Below are 18,810 nucleotides of genomic sequence, written 5' to 3'. Positions count from 1 at the left end.
GGAACTAAGATTCCCATGAGACATTGCAAGGCTGTCATTTACAGTTACTGGGGCATGATGGGACTTGTAGTTCTGCAACAACTGGAGGGCCCCAGGTTGCCTACCCCTGGTATAGATGATTGTCCTGTTTTCTATTAGGATAGAGGGATTAGCATTGTCTGTATTCTGATCTCCCTGCTATTCAAATCTTCATCACACAGCTGTAGAGTGAATTGTGAAAAAGCCGTGACGTTTTTTGCTAAATGTAAAATATTCCGATTTTTATTCAGTCATTCCTGACAATTTTAGGTTTTTAATTCACGATTACCTTTTTAAAAAAGCTCACAGGGGGGGGCTGGAGGAACTAATTTATGAAGAATGTCTACAACATTAACCTTATTCTCCCCGGAGAAGAGGGAATATGATCACAATGTAGAAATATTTAAAGCGGTTGTACACTGCTGGACGTCTTTATTTTTTTATTATAGGCGTACGTATAGGTAAAAGTCAATAAAGAAAGTTCACTTCCGCTTTAAATGGTGACTCTAAGTGGCACTAAGAGGAAACTGTTTTTAAAGTGGTTCCAAGTCTAAAGCCCCATACACACTATCAGATTTTCTGCTGATTTTTGTCTTCAGATTTACCAAAACCATGTAGTGCAAGGGCCTGCCTGATTGCATACAAATTGAATCTCCTAAGGTTTGACCTCATATTATATGGTTTTGGTAAATCTGAAGACAAAAATCAGCAGAAAACCTGATAGTGTGTACAGGGCTTAAGCGTTTTTTTTACCTTAAAGTGGAACTTTAGACAGAAAATAAAGTCCTGCTAGATCAATTCAGGCTGGCCCCTTTTGCAGGTATAGCTATGCAAAACTTGAAAAAATAAGTACCTTTACTGTTTAAAATCCAGTAATACACTCGCCCTGCTCTGCACATGCTCAGTTGCTCTCTATTTTTAGGCCCTGACAAATTTGTAGCAGCTGATCTTCTGACAGCCTAAAGATTTACTGCTACTCGGGGGCTCTGGGCTTTGGCAAAATTACATCATCAAACAAGAAGAAACAGAAGCCATGCTGGAGGCATTTTACAGCACACACTAATTTTGGTAGCATAATTATTAATGTGGAATGTATGTTCATTGCTAAAGAATAACATTTTTATCAAGTTGTTATGTGTAAAGTTCCACTTTAAAGTGGTTGTAAACCATTACAAACCACTTTGACCTACAGGTAAGCCTAGATTAAGGCTTACCTGTGGGTCCAAGAAATATCTCCTAAACCTACAAGGTTTAGGAGATATTTGCTGAAAGACAGGCACCGCTGTCTACGGCGCATGCGCTGTAGACAGCGGCGCGCCGCAGTTAACGGCGATATGCCGTGGGTGGCGGCTCCCGTGCGCATGCGCGGGAGTGACGTCATCACGGCTTCGTCAAATGACAGCGCCGGAGCAGCAAGACCCACCAAGAAGATAGAGGCTCCGTACACAAGGGGACAGCGGTGACTTCGCTGGCTCCTGTGTCATGTAAGTGACATATAATGGACTACTGCGATGCATAGTAGTCCATTATGCTTTACCTTTGCAGGGAATGAATGAGGAAGTAAACCCATCAGGGTTTACTTCCTCTTTAATGGATTCTATGCATTAAGGTAAAAAACACATCACTACCTGTTTTTATTTTTTATTTTTTTTCCCCCTTGGCTCTAAACACTTGCTTGACTACTCCACCGATCCAGTGCAGCCCGCTCTCCTCTCTTCGTCTTCTCACAGAAGACTCAGGCAGTAGTGAGAACCATTGGCTCCTGCTGCTATCAGTCAAATCCTGTGAGGAGGGAGCAGGGAGCGTAGCCAAACCTCACTGTGTGTGTCTATGGATGCATACAGCTTGACAGGAGAGCACACTCACGCGGCTTGCTGAGGGGGCACCCACAGAAAAGCAGGAGTGGACAGTGCCGGTGGATGACACCAGAAGTGCATGTAAGGGACTGCTCTGTGCAATACCATTGCATAGAGCAGGTAAGTATAACATCTTTTTTTACTTTAAAATTTAAAACAAAACTGTTTACAATCAATTTAGTCTTCGGTCTCTAAAGAAGACACATGGCCACACATTGAAGTTGGATTAGAAAGAGTTCCTTCTTAAAGAGACTGTGCATTAAGGTGAAAAACATACTGTGCTGGAGCTGCAGAACATCAACATTGTAATTACAATACAAACAAACAGTAGTTTATATTTGAAAATCTGCTATATGCTTGCGTGAACAATATCCTTTTATGCAAGTTTGGGCTGTCTGCTGGCTATCATTTTCCTCAACTTCCTGGATTCCCTGCATGCTTTGCAGCTTTCAATTTTTAAGGACTACATACCCCATGGTGCCTTGCTGCTTACATGTGATTGCTGTACCGACTCTGCATTCAATTTCTGACCACAGAAACTTTAAATTGCCTAACCTAGCAATATTGTTGGGCAAAGGCATAATTGCAACAGCACAGGGTGGTCATACAAAACTGAATGCAGATAAGGATTCTTGTATAAAATGTGTCTGTCTATTGATGCAGTTGTTTAATTGCCATATGTTCCTTATAGTAAATAGTCACTTTTATCTCCCAGGTTATGTCTGTGAGCGCAAAGAGCTGCTAGCAAATGGATGCTGCAACATCAATGTGGCTAGCACAAGGCAGTATAACTGTGAAAGCTGCTTACGCAATGGGTGCTGCAGTGTATATGAGTACTGTGTATCTTGCTGCCTTCAACCTAATAAGGTAAGTAATGCAATTACTTTTTATTTGGTGTATAAACTATGAGAGTTCTTTTTTGATGAAGGGTTAGGTTTGGGGTTTGTTCGGGCTTACAGATAAGTTTAACCCCTTTTGCGCCTATGCACAATTTTGACATGTGTACGTAAAACTGTACATGTGATCAACTACTTTGTGCATCCAGGTGGATTATATCTTGGCTTTTTCAGGAAAAAAATGGTCTTTTATTTGGTAGTAACTGGTTATGGATATCTCCCTTCTTTTTATTTATTGTATTCTCAATTGTATTATCAAAGGAAAACTGTCCCAAAATAGTAAGACAAAAATTTAGTATGGTACATAGTACAGCCCAGAAACAATTGTGCACGTTTTTGCTTCTTTTTTTTTTTCTTCTTTTTATGTTCTACCTAACGCACTTGACACTGATTTAAAAAAAATATATATATTTTGACCCAAACAGGGTCAACTCTTGCACTGACCTAGAATAAACCTTGAGATATATATAGATATATATATCTATCTATATCTATATATCTATCTAATATATATACACACACACATATATATATTTCTTTTTACACACTTTTTTTTTTTTTTTTTTCTCTCTGCAAGAAAAGGGAGCGATACAATATATCTTTGCTCTCCATTCACAGAGAGAGAAAAACACAGGGGTGGGTTTCACAGTGACTGATCACTGTGGTAACCAGTCAGAGGCTACCACAGTCATCTGGTGACCCGTGATTGGGAGATCCAGGTCCCGATCATTAGTACAGGGCCCCGGGGCTCTCGTTTGGACACTGGTCAATGTCCTGGAGCACGTTATGCGGCGCGCTCTCAGCACAAAGAGAGATACGCGTATATGCGGCCCCACAGAAAAAAGCCCAGTGCAGTGGGGTCGCATATGTGTTGCATCGATGGGAAGAGGTTAAAGGCTGAGTTTACATTTTAGAGTTTTATGTAAGGTTTTAGATAACAGTAGATCAGCAATACTGTTTTAAAGCGGGAGTCCGCCGGGACTCCGCGTTTTTTTTTTTTTTAAAAGCCAGCAGCTACAAATACTGCAGCTGCTGACTTTTAAAATAGTGACACTTACCTGTCCAGCGCGCCCGCGATGTCGGCACCCAAAGCCGATATGTAGATCGTTTCACGGGTGCTGCCGCCGCCATCTTGGGTATGGGAATCAGGAAATGGAGCCTTTCGGCTTCATTTCCCGGTTCCCTACTGCGCGAGCCGCGCTGCGCAATAAGGACGGTCCCCGCTGCCTCTGGGATCTGTGTGTTTTCCCAGCAGGCAGCGGGGCACTTGCGGAAAGGGGCGGGACTTGCGGAAAGGGGCGTAATATACGCCCCTTTCCGCAGAGAGCTATCCCGGAAGTGGGTGCAGATACCTGTACTGTACAGGTATCTGCACCCCCCTCCCCTCTGAAAGGTGCCAATTGTGGCGCCGGAGGGGGGGGGAGGGTTCCGATGAGCGGAAGGTCCACTTTAGGGTGGACCTCCGCTTTAATGTTATCATTTAACCTCTTAGGCTTAGTCTAAATTTTCTGATATTTGATAAATGTTTAGTATTTCTTGTCAGCAATACCACACAAATTTTTGCTTTTCCACAATAGATGTAATGCTATTACTGGGCATTCAGGTTACTCAGGATTTCTATATATTATCATACATTATACTATATGTCTTTTTAATTTTATCTTCATTTATCATGTTGCGGATCTAAGGCAATATTTCTCAACCTTTTTACCTTTGAGGAACCCCTGGCAAAAAGTTTGAGATCTCTGGGATCCCCTGAAATAATGTTCAGATCTACAGCTCACAGAACATTGGTATGATCCGAGAGCTGTTGTTAACAACAATTGTTTTTAGAAGTGGCATTAAATAAAATAATATTAAAATGTACCTATTTAATGTGAAACGTGTGCTTTCTTTTTCTGCAGAGATGCTCTATCCTGGGTCCAGATTGAGATAAACTGTGTATGTCTGGGGGGGGAGGGGGCAGCAGAGCAGAGTACAGGGGCTCAGGAGGGCCCACTACATGAGGTGGAAGCAGGCAGATTACATGGACAGGCACATTAAAGTGCCTTGAAAAAGTATTCCTACCCCTTGACGTTTTCCACATTTTGCCATGTCACAACCAAAAATGTAAATGTATTTTTTGGGGATTTTATGTGACAGACCAACACAAAGTGCACATGATTATGAAGTGGAAGGAAAATGATAAATGGTTTTCAAACTTTTTTTTTACAAATAAATATCTGAAAAGTGTGGCGTGCATTTGTGTTCAGCCCCCCCTAGTCTTTTTGGGTATGCCTCTACCAGCTTTGCACATTCTTCTCTGCAAAATAGCTCAAGCACTGTCAGATTGGATGGAGAGCACTGTGAACAGCAATTTTCAAGTTTTGCCACAGATTCTCAATTGGATTTAGGTCTGGGCTTTGGGCGGCCATTCTAACACATGGATATGCTTTTGATCTAAACCCTTCCATTGTAACTCTGGGTGTATGTTTAGGGTCGTTGTCCTGCTGGAAGGTGAAACTCCACCCCAGTCTCAAGTCTTTTGCAGGCTCTAACAGGTTTTTCACTAAGATTGCCCTGTATTTAACTCCACCCATCTTCCCATTAAAGAGGGATTCCACCAAAAAAAAAAAATTAAAAGCCAGCAGCTATAAATACTACAGCTGCTGACTTTTAATAAATGGACACTCACCTGTCCCGGGTTCCAGCGATGCCGAGGCCGATCGATCGCTCGGCCCTCGGCTGCTGCCGCCACCATTCTAGGTGAGGGAATCAGGAAGTGAAGCGAATCGGCTTCACTTCCCGATTCCCTACTGCGCATGCGCGAGTTGTGCCGCGCAATAGGAAATCTCCGCGCTGTCACTGGGACCCTTGTGTGTCCTAGCAGACAGCGCGGCAGGGCAGGAAATGGCGTAGACTCCCACGGGAATCTATGCCCGGAAGTGGGTGTAAATACCTGTCTTTGACAGGTATCTCCACCCCCCCTCCCCCCTGAAAGGTGTCAATTGTGACACCGGAGGGGGGGAGGGATCCGATCAGCGGAGGTTCCACTTTAGGGTGGAATCCCGCCTTAACTCTGACCAGCTTCTCTATCCCTGCTGAAGAAAAGCATTCCCACAATATGATGCTGACACCACCATGTTTCACGGTTGTGTGTTCAGGGTGATGTGCAGGGTTTGTTTTCCGCCACTCATAGTGTTTTGCTTTTAGGTCAAAAAGTTAAATTATGGTCTCATCTGACCAGAGCACCTTCTTCCACATGTTTGCTGTGTCCCTCACATTGCTTCTTACGAACTGCAAACGGGACTTCTTATGACTTTCTTTCAAAAATGGCTTTCTTTATACCACTCTTCCATAAAGGCCAGATTTGTGGAGTGCATGACTAATAGTTGTCCCATGGACAGATTCTCCCATCTGAGCTGTGGGATCCTCTTGGCTGCTTTTCTGATTAATACTCTTCTTGCCCACTCATTTTAGGTGGACGGCCATGTCTTGGTAGGTTTGCAGTTGTGCCATGCTCTTTACATTTTCGGATGTACTCTGTAAGATGCTCAAAGCTTGGGATATTTTGTATAACCTAACCCTGCTTTAAACTTCTTTACAACTTTATCCCTGACCTGTTTGGTGTGTTCCTTGGCCTTCAGGATGCTGTTTGTTCACTAAGTGTCTCTAACAAACATCTGAAGGCTTCACAGAACAGCTGTATTTATGCTAAGATTAAATTGCACACAAGTGGACTCTATTTACTAGTTAGGTGACTTCTGAAGGCAATTGGTTCCACTAGATTTTAGTTAGCGCTATTAGAATAAAGAAGGGCTGAATACAAATGCACGCCACAATTTTTTCAGATATTTATTTGTAAAAAGTTTTGAAAACTGATTATAATTTTTTCTTCCACTTCACAATTATGTGCCACTTTGTGTTGATCTATCACATAAAATACATTTATGTTTTTGTTTGTATCGTGACAAAATGTGGAAAATGTCAAGGGGTGTGAATACTTTTTCATGGCACATTATGTGAGGGCAGGGCACATTATGTGAGGAAGAGCACATTATGTGGGGGCAGGGCACATTACATGGGAGCAGGGCACATTGGGCTCATTACAGTACAGGCTTTCGTCTTCTTTTGGCTTCAGAAACTGCAGCTTTCATAACTCTTCCAGTGGTGCACTGTTCCCTGCCGGCCCCTCCTCCTATCTTGTTCATCCCATACGATGTCACATACAAGCACCCGGGATAGACAGGGGCCAGCGGGGAACAGCACTTCAGCCAATAGTATGCCAGCTGCTTCCCTGCCTATGTGTCCATTAGGGTTGCACATCTTCACTGGTCTCACGATTCACTTCGATTAGGATTATTTGGTCAGCGATTTGATTCTGCGATGCATCACGAATACGGCAAAATCCCGCTTCCACTTGGGCCTCCTAGGCAGCCCTTCCTCCCTGCAATCTTCTTTGTCGCATCACAGGTTCCAAAAGATTGCCCGGCTATACAGGACAGTGCAGTGAGACATGTGCACCCAGCTGTGGAGCTGCAAGCTGTCACAGCTGGATGCCCACAGTAGTATTGTCAGCCCTGTGGGCTGGCGGGGGAGAGAAGAGAGCGTTTGGGTGGTCACATTGCTGGATTGTGGGACAGGTAAGTGTCTTTTTATTGAAAGTCAGAAGATACACTTTTTTTTTTTTTTTTTTTTGTGTAGCTGCTCACTTTTAATAAACAAAAAATTGACTAGAACTCCGCTTTCAGTTAAAAATAACCTCACTCCCTTTAAAAAGTACACTAATCCTGGTGCACTACAGGGTACAGACATTCATACACACCGCTGCTGGGAGGTCAAGAGGGATCACAATCCACAGCTGACAAACAGCCCTGTGAAGTTCCCTGTACTATCTCTATGCAGACCAGTGGCAGCAAACAAACTGAAAAATACTGAATCTCCAAAATCAAACGCAGCCACTTGTGCCCAACATATGAAGCCACCTGTGCCCATTAAATGCAGCCACCTGTCAAGTCACGATGATGTCACTGGGTATTCGATGTTCCGGTTGCTTGCTTCAATGATGCATCGGGGACACCCGAATTGCGATGCATCAATGCAACGATTAATTTCAGCACCCCTAGTGTCCATGCAATCTACCGGTCAGCTGCCTGCGACTAATGCCGTGTACACACGAGCCGAATGTCCAACAGAAAAAGTCAGACAGAATCTTTTCAACGTATATTCTGATCGTGTGTATGCCTCATCAGACTTTTTTCTCTTATATTCACCGACCGACACAGCTCCTCTCTTAGCCATTGGGTTGTTATGCCCACCACTAGGAGAATACTAGGCATTACTTGTTATGTAACACTCAGAACTTTTCAGTTTCACCCAGGGGGCGGTCCCTTGAGCAACAACCCTCCAGCCTGCCATGCAGTCATCAGTTTTATTTTGCCTAGTGAAGGAGTAGGACCTAGGAACCCTGCGGGCTCATCGGTCCATGCTTTTCTTTTCTGCAGAAATGTGACTTTTTGCGCAAGATGATTGATCCTGTGATCTGCTATCAACAGCCGGCTGGGTGACAGGCTGGATATCCTTATCCTTGTAGTCTCCCCAGTCTGGCCATCGAGCGTGTGAAGGCTGCAGCTCCTCGCTAGGCAGGCCACGACAAAACCTCAGCTCCAGAGGTGGTCGGTGAGCTTTTATGCTCCGGGGCACACATATGACCGGGCTACTGATGTCTGCGTCACAGTGCGCCGGGCCAACAGCCACCCTGTACTGATCAGTGAGTGGGTCTGTGATGGAATGTCTCCCAGCTCTGCAACACTGGTAAGTACAGCTCTCCCTGCCTCAGTGGGGCTGAGCAGCTGGGCATTCCCTGAGAGGTCGCTTCGGGGTTCTCACACCTCCCTCTCTTCTCTCCCTTCCCCCCCCCCCCCCCCCGGGGGGATGCTGCTGAGCGGTGTGTGTGCGTCTGTGTAGGGGCTCTCATCTGGGGGAGGGGGGGTTGTGGCGCTGGCTGAGTCCTGTTTTTTTTTTTTTTATGCCCCTGGAAGGTGTCTGTGAGGCTCTGCTGGTGTCCTGTGCAGCGCTGTACTCACTGCCTTTGTTTCTCCCTGTCCCTCATGGCTCTGGCATTCGGGGGCCATCTTCGGTGTGGGCAAGGGAAAATGTGCTCTCCTGGGCTTCGGCGGCCATTTTCCTTGTGATTGTCCCTATACAGGACACCGGCGCCCATTTTCTTGAAGCCTGAACACGTTTTTCAGTGTTCTCTAGTGGCGGCATGTGCTCCTATGCTTTGACGGGCATTTTCCCTGTGTTTTATGTCCTTGTGCTGGACGCTGGGCAGCCATTTTCTTGAAGCCTGAGCACACTTCAGAGCGGTTTCAGTGCCATTTGCAGCTGCTTCCAACGACACAGCACTGTTTCCTCTGCACCTGGGAGCCAACAGAGACTACAGGCACTACCTGCTGGATAGCACAGAACCCCTCAAGGTGGTGAGTCCTGCAGGAAAGAGCCCCTCAGCCAGCAGCAGTAAGGAGGGTGGGACTGTCACTGTCCTAAGTCCCCTTCGGGTGGCAGACAGGGTAGGGTCAGCATGGCTTCAGAACCTGTTGTTTCTTCCCCCGAAATCTAGGCAATTGCAACCGGGTCACCTGCTGACTGCGCAGTGCCCATGGACACCTTGTCGGCAGTCCTCAATTCGTTCGTTGCCAAGATGTAGGCGGTGCGTGGGCGCAAAGGTGCTAAAAAGTGCCCCCCTCGGTAGAGCTCTGGCGCAGATTTGGGCTCTGCTGAGTCTGGTGACCCCTGCTCTGTCTTGTCAGGCGATGCTGACCAGGACCGTTCGGACACTGAGGACGAGTCCCCATCCGGGTCCGTGCGCGACAAAGCGCTTGTTGGAGCACTTATCACAGCTGTGTGTGATAGCCTGAAGATTCAGGAGCAAGCAGATCCCTCTGCTGATGTAGTAGTCCCTTTTGGGTCCCGTAAGCCAACATGTTCACCTAAGCTGTTCCCCTATCTGACTTATTTTTACAAGGAATGGGGTCATCCGCAACGGACCTTTTCGGTCCCCAAATCCATGGCGGTGCGTTACCCCTTTTTGGACACCCCAGTATCCAGGTTAAATAAAGTAACTACGATCCCGGTAAAGGGGACTCCTGCATTTAAGGATCCCACGGACAGGAAGGCCGAGGCAGTGGATCGTTGCTTGTTTACGGTGGTGGGGTCCGCAGTGTGACCAGTACTGGCATCCTCACTTGTGTCGCAGACACTAACTGAGTGGGAAAAACTGTTGCACCCCGATTGGGAGAGCAACAGGCTTCTCCTGTCTGCGTGGAACTAGCAGACCAATTAGTGCAATGCCTTTTAAGTACGTTTGTGACACGGCCCTGGATACTCTTCCTCTGTTATCCAGGGCTTCAGTGTCAGTAGTGGTGCTGAGGTGTCTGATCAGGCTAAAATGCTGGTCTGCTGACCAGGCATCTAAGACAGCCCTGACTGATTTTCCCTACTCCCACAGGCCAGGAGGGCTAAGGAGCCACGCCGTAGGCAAGGGCCCTCTTTTTCCGCTCACAAGCGGCTTTTTCATCCGCCCGGAGCTTTGACTAAACGCCCCCAGCCCGACAGGACGACCAGGGAAGAACAGAAACGTCCCTGGAACCGCAAGCCTAACAAGCCTGCGAACAAAAGTGCTACCGCATGAAGGTTTTCCGAGACATGGGTGGGGGGTTGCCACGGTAGTTTACAGCCCGGTGGTCCTCTCGATTATCCGACCAATGGGTTTGCGATCTGATTTCCTCAGGCTACCAGATAGAGGTTTTTCTCTTCCCCTCCAGCATACCCGTATCCCCGGCTCGCCGGGAGGCCCTCTTGGGGGCAGTAAGTCGCAGGGTGGTTGTACCGGTTCTAGAATAGGAACGTTTCCAGGGATTCTACTCAAATCTGTTTGTAGTTCCCAAGAAAGAAGGGGTACGTCCAATCTTGGACCTAAAAGCCCTCAATCACTTTGTGACAGTGCAGAGGTTCAGAATGGAATCAGTTCGCTCAGTAGTCACTGCACTCCATCAAGGGGACTCCCTGGTGTCCTTGGACATCCACAGATCTGTGGTAAAACTGCTGATGAACCGCAAGTGGTCATTGCTCTGCTTCTGCATGCGAGTCCTGGTAGCCTCCTTTTGAGGCAGTACCATATGCCCAGTTCCACACCAGAGTCCTGCAGAAGGAGATTTTGAAAAAGTGGGACAAATCTCAGTTGTCCCTGGATCGACAGATCCAGGTGAGCCAGTCAGTCAGATTCCCTGAACTGGTGGCTGAGGTCCCCGGTGATTCAGTCCGGGAAGTCGTTCCTACCTCCTGAAGTGGACAGTGATCACAACGGATGCCAGCCTTTCCGGCTGGGGTGGAGTGATGGGGGTTCAGTCGGGTCAGGGCCTCTGGTTGGCAGAAGAATCCAAGTTGCCGATCAATCTGCTCGAGCTAAGAGCGATCAGGCTGTGCCTCTCCACATGGTCGATGCGACTACAGTGGCGTCCGATCAGGATCCAGTCAGACAACGTCACGGCTGTGGCATACGTCAATCATCAAGGAGGAACAAGAAGCCCAGCTGCCGCACGGGAGGTCGCTCACATACTTCGGTGGGCAGAGTGACACGTACCGGCTCTGTCGGCCATTTACATCCCGGGAGTGGAGAACTGGCAGGCGGACTATCTGAGTCGCCAGATGCTGGACCCAGGAGAATGGGCGTTGCATCCGGAGGTATTCAGGCTACTGAGCCTGAGGTGGGACACACCAGACGTGGATCTTCTGGCCTCCCATCTCAATCGGAAGGTGCCGAGATTCGTGTCCAGGACAAGAGATCCGTGGGCAGACGCGTCAGACGCGCTGGTGGCTCAGTGGGATCAGTACCAGCTGATCTACGCCTTTCCTCCACTGAAACTATTACCACGTCTGCTCCATAGAGTGGAGGTCGAGGGGATCCCAGTGATTCTGGTCACCCCAGATTGGCCTCAGCGGCCTTGGTACGCAGACCTAGTGCACCTGGTGGTAGACGCCCCATGGCGACTGCCGTTAAGAGAGGACCTTCTGTCTCAAGGTCCGATTCTCCATCCTGCTTTACCATCGCTGGCTTTAACGGCATGGCTATTGAGAGCCAGGTGTTGAGGAACCAGGGTCTGTCGGACTCTGTGATCCCAACTATGTTGAGGGCACGGAAATCATCTTCTCGGAAGATATATCATCGTACTTGGAAGGTTTACATCTCCATGTATGAGGAGAAAGGATGGCATCCACGCTCCTTTTCTTTATCCAGGATCCTGCTGTTTATTCAGCGAGGAGTAGACCAGAAATTGGCGTTCAACACCATTAAGGGGAAAATATCAGCCCTGGCTGTCTTTTTTTTTTTTTTTTTCAGCGACCCCTGTCGTCTCACTTATTAGTGAATACTTTTGCTCAGAGGGTGCCACATGTAGTCCCTCCGGTGCGTCCACCGCTAACCCCGTGGGATCTGAACCTGGTGTTTTCAAACCGCCGTTTGAAAATATCAGGGAGATTCCCCTGTTGACTCTTTCCCAGAAAGTGGTCTTTCTAGTGGCCATCACATCGGCCAGGAGGGTTTCGGAACTGGCGGCTTTGTCATGCAAGTCGCTTTATCTCGGCTTTTCATATTAATGAGGACATTGTATTACTATCTCTGTGTCCTATGCCGAAACACCCCAAAGAAGTGGCCCTTCACGCTCTGGATGTGGTTCGGGCTCTAAAGGTGTATTTGTCTGCCACTGCTCCCTTTCGGAAGTCAGACTGACTGTCTGTTTCGGTGGCTGGTCCAAAGAAAGGCATGGTGGTCTCGTCGGCCACCATTTCCAGGTGGATCAGACAGATTGTAGTGCAAGGGAATGGAAAACAGAGGAACGCCGCGCTTAAAAAGGAATTAAACAAAAAACTAAAGAAAGAAGCAGCAACCCAAATGTTATACTACATTTGGCAAAAAAGAAAAAAGGAGTGGGTTGCGCTACGAAAATAATAACTAAACTAAAAAATATGTACTCAAGTGAAACAACAAAGTTTGAACTTAGTAGTGTGTTTGTCGCCTGCCAGAAAAAAATTTAAAATGCGACAAAAGACAAACAGACCATCTAATGAAGATAAAAGATATTAAATCAGTGAAAAATAGCAGATACCTCTTAGTGTGGTTATACACAGAATACCCTGAATAGGAGTGAATAATCAAATAAGTGTGAGATAATACAAACAGACCTCTGCTGATAAAACCCAAACGTGTAAAAAGAATATATTACACCAATGATACCTAAAGATTGGAATCGTATTGGGTATCAGAAAATATATATGGTGAAAATAAAAATTACACTAAGTAATATTCATATAAGGTGAACCTGCAAAAAAACAGTATAACATCCAAAAATCTATTATCTTATAACAATATTGAAATAATGTGACATCCAATGGTCCATTAACTCATAACATTAGTGAGACGTGAATATGGAAATTGTTTGGGAACATGGTAAGAATGGAACAATGTCTGTATATGGACTCTTTGAACATTGTTCCATTCTTACCATGTTCCCAAACAATTTCCATATTCACGTCTCACTAATGTTATGAGTTAATGGACCATTGGATGTCACATTATTTCAATATTGTTATAAGATAATAGATTTTTGGATGTTATACTGTTTTTTTGCAGGTTCACCTTATATGAATATTACTTAGTGTAATTTTTATTTTCACCATATATATTTTCTGATACCCAATACGATTCCAATCTTTAGGTATCATTGGTGTAATATATTCTTTTTACACGTTTGGGTTTTATCAGCAGAGGTCTGTTTGTATTATCTCACACTTATTTGATTATTCACTCCTATTCAGGGTATTCTGTGTATAACCACACTAAGAGGTATCTGCTATTTTTCACTGATTTAATATCTTTTATCTTCATTAGATGGTCTGTTTGTCTTTTGTCGCATTTTAAATTTTTTTCTGGCAGGCGACAAACACACTACTAAGTTCAAACTTTGTTGTTTCACTTGAGTACATATTTTTTAGATTGTAGTGCAAGCCTACGCCTTGAAGGAACAGGTGCCCCCCTTTTCCTGTCACGGCCCACTCCACAAGGGCAATCAGAACGTCTTGGGCTTTCCGACACCAAGTGTCTGTCGCTCAGGTGTGTAAAGAGGCGACCTGGTCGTCTGTCCACACGTTTACCAAGTTCTACCAGGTAGACATCAGTGCATCGGCTGATGCCTGTTTTGGCCGCAAAGTTTTGCAGGCGGCCGTATAGTTGCAATTTATTATGCAATATATTTCCCTTTTTTTCCTGTTTTTTCTATAAAAACGCAGTACCGTTAAGTTAATGTGCTGTTGCATTACATTCCGCAGTTTTGGTGCGGTTGTGAGTAGTCACTCCTGTTGAGGGTTCCCTGGTTTTGTGGTGGATTTCTCCACGCACTGTTGTTTTTTTTTTGTGGGTAAAGTTTCACTAGTTCCCACTTGCCATGGTGGATGAAGTTTTCTATGCTGTTTTCCCACCCCTCGTTTGGCACTGCTTGGGGACGTCCCAATGGCTAAGAGAGGAGCTGTGTCGGTCGGTGAATATAAGAGAAAATAGGATTTTTTTTTTTTGTACTCACCGTAAAATCCTTTTTCTCTGTAATTCACCGACCGACACAGCACCCGCCCCTCCTTTTCCTCTTTACGTTATACTGCTTGTTGCCGTACTGATGACTGCATGGCAGGCTGAAGGGTTGTTGCCCAAGGTACCGCCCCCTGGGCAGAACTGAAAAGTTCTGAGTGCTACATAACAAGTAATGCCTAGTATTCTCCTAGTGGTGGGCATAACAACCCAATGGCTAAGAGAGGAGCTGTGTCGGTCGGCGAATTACAGAGAAAAGGATTTTACGGTGAGTAAAAAAAATCAATTTTTTACGAAAATTCTGACGGACCTAGAAATAGAACATGTTTTAAATCTTTTCTGACGTACCCAATTGCTATCGGGAAAACTGCTCGTCTGTATGCTGTTCCCACAGACCAAAAACGACACATGCTCTAAAGCAAGTATGAGACAAAAGCTATTGGCTACTGGCTATTGAACTTCCTTTTTCTAGTCCTGTCGTACGTGCTGTACGTCACCGCGTTCTTAACGATCGGTCTTTGGTGTGATCTTGTGTATGCACGACAGTTTCAGCGGAACTCTGTCGGAGCTCCGTCAGAAAAACCTTTGGAGTTAATTCCAATGGGAAATCCAGTCGTGTGTATGCGGCATAACAGGCAGATCGCTGCTGAACCCTGGTTGAGAAACGCTGGTCTAAGGAGATTTGTATCCATTTTAATTTTACAATTCTAAATGTATCATGTATTTTAGCTCTTGATTACATCTTTTCAGTGATTACTAATAAGCTTGTACAAATTGCCTTTCTCCTTGTTTTTTGGTATAGCAACATATCTTGGAGCGTTTTCTAAACCGAGCTGCAAGAGGGTTCCAAAACTTGTTCTTGGCAGTAGAAGACCACTTTGAACTGTGTTTAGCCAAATGTCGAACATCTTCACAGGTAACACAATGAATATTCGAATAGCGTGTTTATAAGCTCTATAAGTAAATATATTGTTTTCAGTGTTAGTTTTGTTTTAATTATTTTATTATTTTTCTCAAACCCCTAGGCGGGTGGGAGCATGACACTGAATTTTCAGCATCCCCTCAGTCTTCAGGTTGAGTGACACTACGCATAGTTTAAGTAGAATTCTGGACTTTTACTAACAATGCTTAAAAACACTCCCTCCTTCCTTGTAACCAATATACCAGGGATATGCAATTAGCGGACCTCCAACTGTTGCAGAACTACAAGTCCCAGCTGGAAGTCCACTGATTGCATATCCCTGCTATATACTAACTAACCTGTGAAAAAAAAAAAAGTATATACTTACCTATTTTCTGGCCGCTCCAGTCCAGTCATGTGATCTCCCCTTACTCAGCCAGCACTGGCTGCAGGGGAAAGAGTGCTCGACAACAGCTGGTAATACCTGAGTGGTGATGTCACCCATATGTTTACCTGTTCCCATCTGTTGTCTGTGCTTCACCCTCTCCTCTGAAACAACCACTAACTGACAACACTGAAGCAATGACACTTTGCTACAATGTAAAGTAGTGAGTGTACAACTTGTATAACAATGTAAATGTTCTGTCCCCTCAACATAACTCAACAGACAGCCATTAAAGCCCCAACCGCTGGCAACAAAAGTGAGTACACCCCTAAATAAAAAATGTCCAAATTGGGCCCAAATTGTCAATATTTTGTGTGGCCACAAATCTTTTCTAGCACTGCCTTAACCCTCTTGGGCATGGAGTTCACCAGAGCTTCACAGGTTGCCACTGGACTCCTCTTCCACTCCTCCATGATGACATCACGGAGCTGGTGGATGTTAGAGACCCTGCGCTCCGCCACCTTCCGTTTTGAGGAAGCCCCACAGGGTTTAGGTCTGGAGACATGCTTGGCCGGTCCATCATCTTTACCCTCAGCTTCTTTAGCAAGACAGTGGTCATCTTGGAGGTGTGTTTGGGGTCATTATGTTGGAATACTGCCCTACAGCCCAGTCTCCAAAGGGAGGGGGTCATGCTCTGCTTCAGTATGTCACAGAACATGTTGGCATTCCTGGTTCCCTCAATGAACTGTAGCTCTCCATTATGCAGCCCCAGACCATGACACTCCCACCACCATGCTTGACTGTCAACAAGATGCACTTGCCTTTGTACTCCTCACTTGGTTGCTGCCACACATGCTTGACACCATCTGAACCAAATAAGTTTATATTGGTCCACGGGGCATGGTTCCAATAATCCATGTCCTTAAACTGCTTGTCTTCAGCAAACTGTTTGCAGTCTTTCTTGTGCATCGTCTTTAGAAGAGGCTTCCTTCTGTGTCGACAGCCATGCAGACCAATCTAATGCAGTGTGCGGCGTATGGTCTGAGCACTGACAGGCAGACCCCCCACCCCTTCAACCTCTGCAGCAATTACTTCAACACTCATACGTTTATTTCCCAAAGTCAACCTCTGGATATGACGCTGAGCACGGGCACCCAAGTTCTTTGATCGACCATGGCGAGGCCTGTTCTGAGTGGAACCTGTCCTGTTAAACCACTGTATGGTCTTGGCCACCGCGCTCCAGCTCAGGTTCGGGGTCTTGGTCATTTTTTTTTTATAGCTTAGGCCATCTTTATGTAGAGCAACAATTATTTTTTTCAGATTCTCAGAGAGTTCTTTGCCATGAGGTGCCATGTTGAACTTCCAGTGACCAGTATGAGATGGCGAGAGCGATAATGCCAAATTTAACACACCTGCTCCCCATTCACACCTGAGACCTTGTAACACTTATGAGTCACATGACATGGGGGGGGGGGGGGGGGGGGGGAATGGCTAATTGGGCCCAGTTTGGACGTTTTCACTTAGTGGTTTACTCACTTTTGTTGCCAGCGGTTTAGACATTTAATGGCTGTGTGTTGAGTTATTTTGAGGAGACAAGAACTTTACACTGTTATAAAAGCTGTACACTCACTACATTACATTGTAGCAAAGTGTAATTTCTTCGGTGTTGTCTCATGAAAGGATATAATAAAATATTTTAAAAAAAATACTAAATACTTTAGGTATAGACATCTGTGTTTTTTTGTTTTTTTACATGGGTATATTAGTATAGGTGTTAGAAGGGAGCAGAGTTAGTAAAAACCCAGAATTCTACTTTAAGCTTGGAGACTGAGGACCTCTTGTGGCAAAAAAATAATTTGTCTGGGGATGACTCTGGATTGAGTATTGCTTTATAAGTTAAACATTTGTTAGGTGTTCTGACAGCAGTACCAGTAACTTTCCTTCTACTGCTGAGTATGAAGAGTCTCCCATACTGCATCTTCACTATTAAAGCAGAGTTCCAGTCCCCCAAACTTTTTTTTTTTTTTTTTTTTAAAGACAGCTCTGGAATTGTCATAACATGTCATATTTTCTGCACTTTTACTTTCTTTAAAAATAGTTTGTTACATGCTGATCTCGGAAGCAGGCAGGTTCCATTTTAGTTGTGGGCATCTGAAGCCCTCCAGTGTTAATTTCCTGTATTTCTGTGCAGCTGACTACCCAGCATGCACCTCTAGATCCTGCACATTATTACATTAGTGAGACTGTCCTTCCTGACAGGTTGCTATAGCAACATCAGCATTGGCGTAAGTTCCCGTCCCATTGCTATAGCAACCTGTCAGAGGAGAGGAAGGTAACAAGTCTCTCCAGCTGCCACCGAGTGTACTGTGTACCGTGGCGTTGCTGTGAAGTGGTGGCAGCGTGACAAGGGGGAGGTGGGCTGTTAGAATGTTTCCCCCACTTGCCCCCCTACTCCCGTTCTCCTATCAGCAGAGAAGAGAGTGGCTCTATCGTTATGTTCTCCACCCGGCTTCCTGCCAGCCCCCCCCCCCCTCATTGCCCACAGTGGAGGGACAATCACAACAGGAGCATTGTAGGACATTTTAGTCCCAGAATATCTGCGGCCCCATTGTTTTCTTCCGGTTAGGAGACTACAACTCCCAGTATTCATTCAGCTGGGCTAACTCCCATTCACGTCATTTCCTAGCTACAAATAATGTGAGATTTCGGCAGTAGGTGGTTCGCAGGGACTCCTGGGATACATGATGCTGCCTCCCAGGAATCCTTGTGACTCGCCTAGTGACGTAATCGCCTAGGTGGGGGAAAGGAGAAAGTCATGGAGAAATAATAAAAAAGGTAATTATGAGCAAAAAAAAAATTCCCATTGTGAATAGTATGAGCTAAGGGCATGCAGCACAGACAAAGTTAAAAAAAAAAATGGATGGCACTCCACTTTAAGGAGAAACCCTGTATTGTTATCAATAAATGCAAAGCTTCCTCTAATTGGTCAAAGTGGAGATGGTAACATCATCTACTTGCCTCTCTACCTTGGCCAGTCAGAGGAAGCCTTGTATTTTATTAATTTTAAAAAGCAAAAAAAAGGGTTCTCGTAAATGGTGGAAATGCAGTACAGGGTACTCTGTATCCAGTAGTAACAA

General features: G+C 45.4%; 1 protein-coding gene across 1 annotated transcript in view; it reads left to right on the top strand.

Annotated features, from left to right (window-relative positions):
- The window catches only part of SPRING1 (SREBF pathway regulator in golgi 1), a 44,389-nt gene that overhangs the window by 21,163 nt on the left and 4,416 nt on the right, over nt 1–18,810 (top strand). Inside the window, exons 3-4 of the mRNA XM_077462044.1 lie at nt 2,590–2,741; nt 15,190–15,303. Coding sequence (XP_077318170.1) covers nt 2,590–2,741; nt 15,190–15,303 — 266 coding nt within the window. The remainder of the gene's footprint in view (nt 1–2,589; nt 2,742–15,189; nt 15,304–18,810) is intronic.

This window comes from Lithobates pipiens, unplaced genomic scaffold (genome assembly GCF_037356315.1).
Source record: "Lithobates pipiens isolate NorthernLeopardFrog02 unplaced genomic scaffold, aLitPip1_a1.2 Scaffold_3, whole genome shotgun sequence".
NCBI lineage: Eukaryota > Metazoa > Chordata > Amphibia > Anura > Ranidae > Lithobates > Lithobates pipiens.
This window is presented reverse-complemented; position numbering and strand designations above follow the sequence as displayed.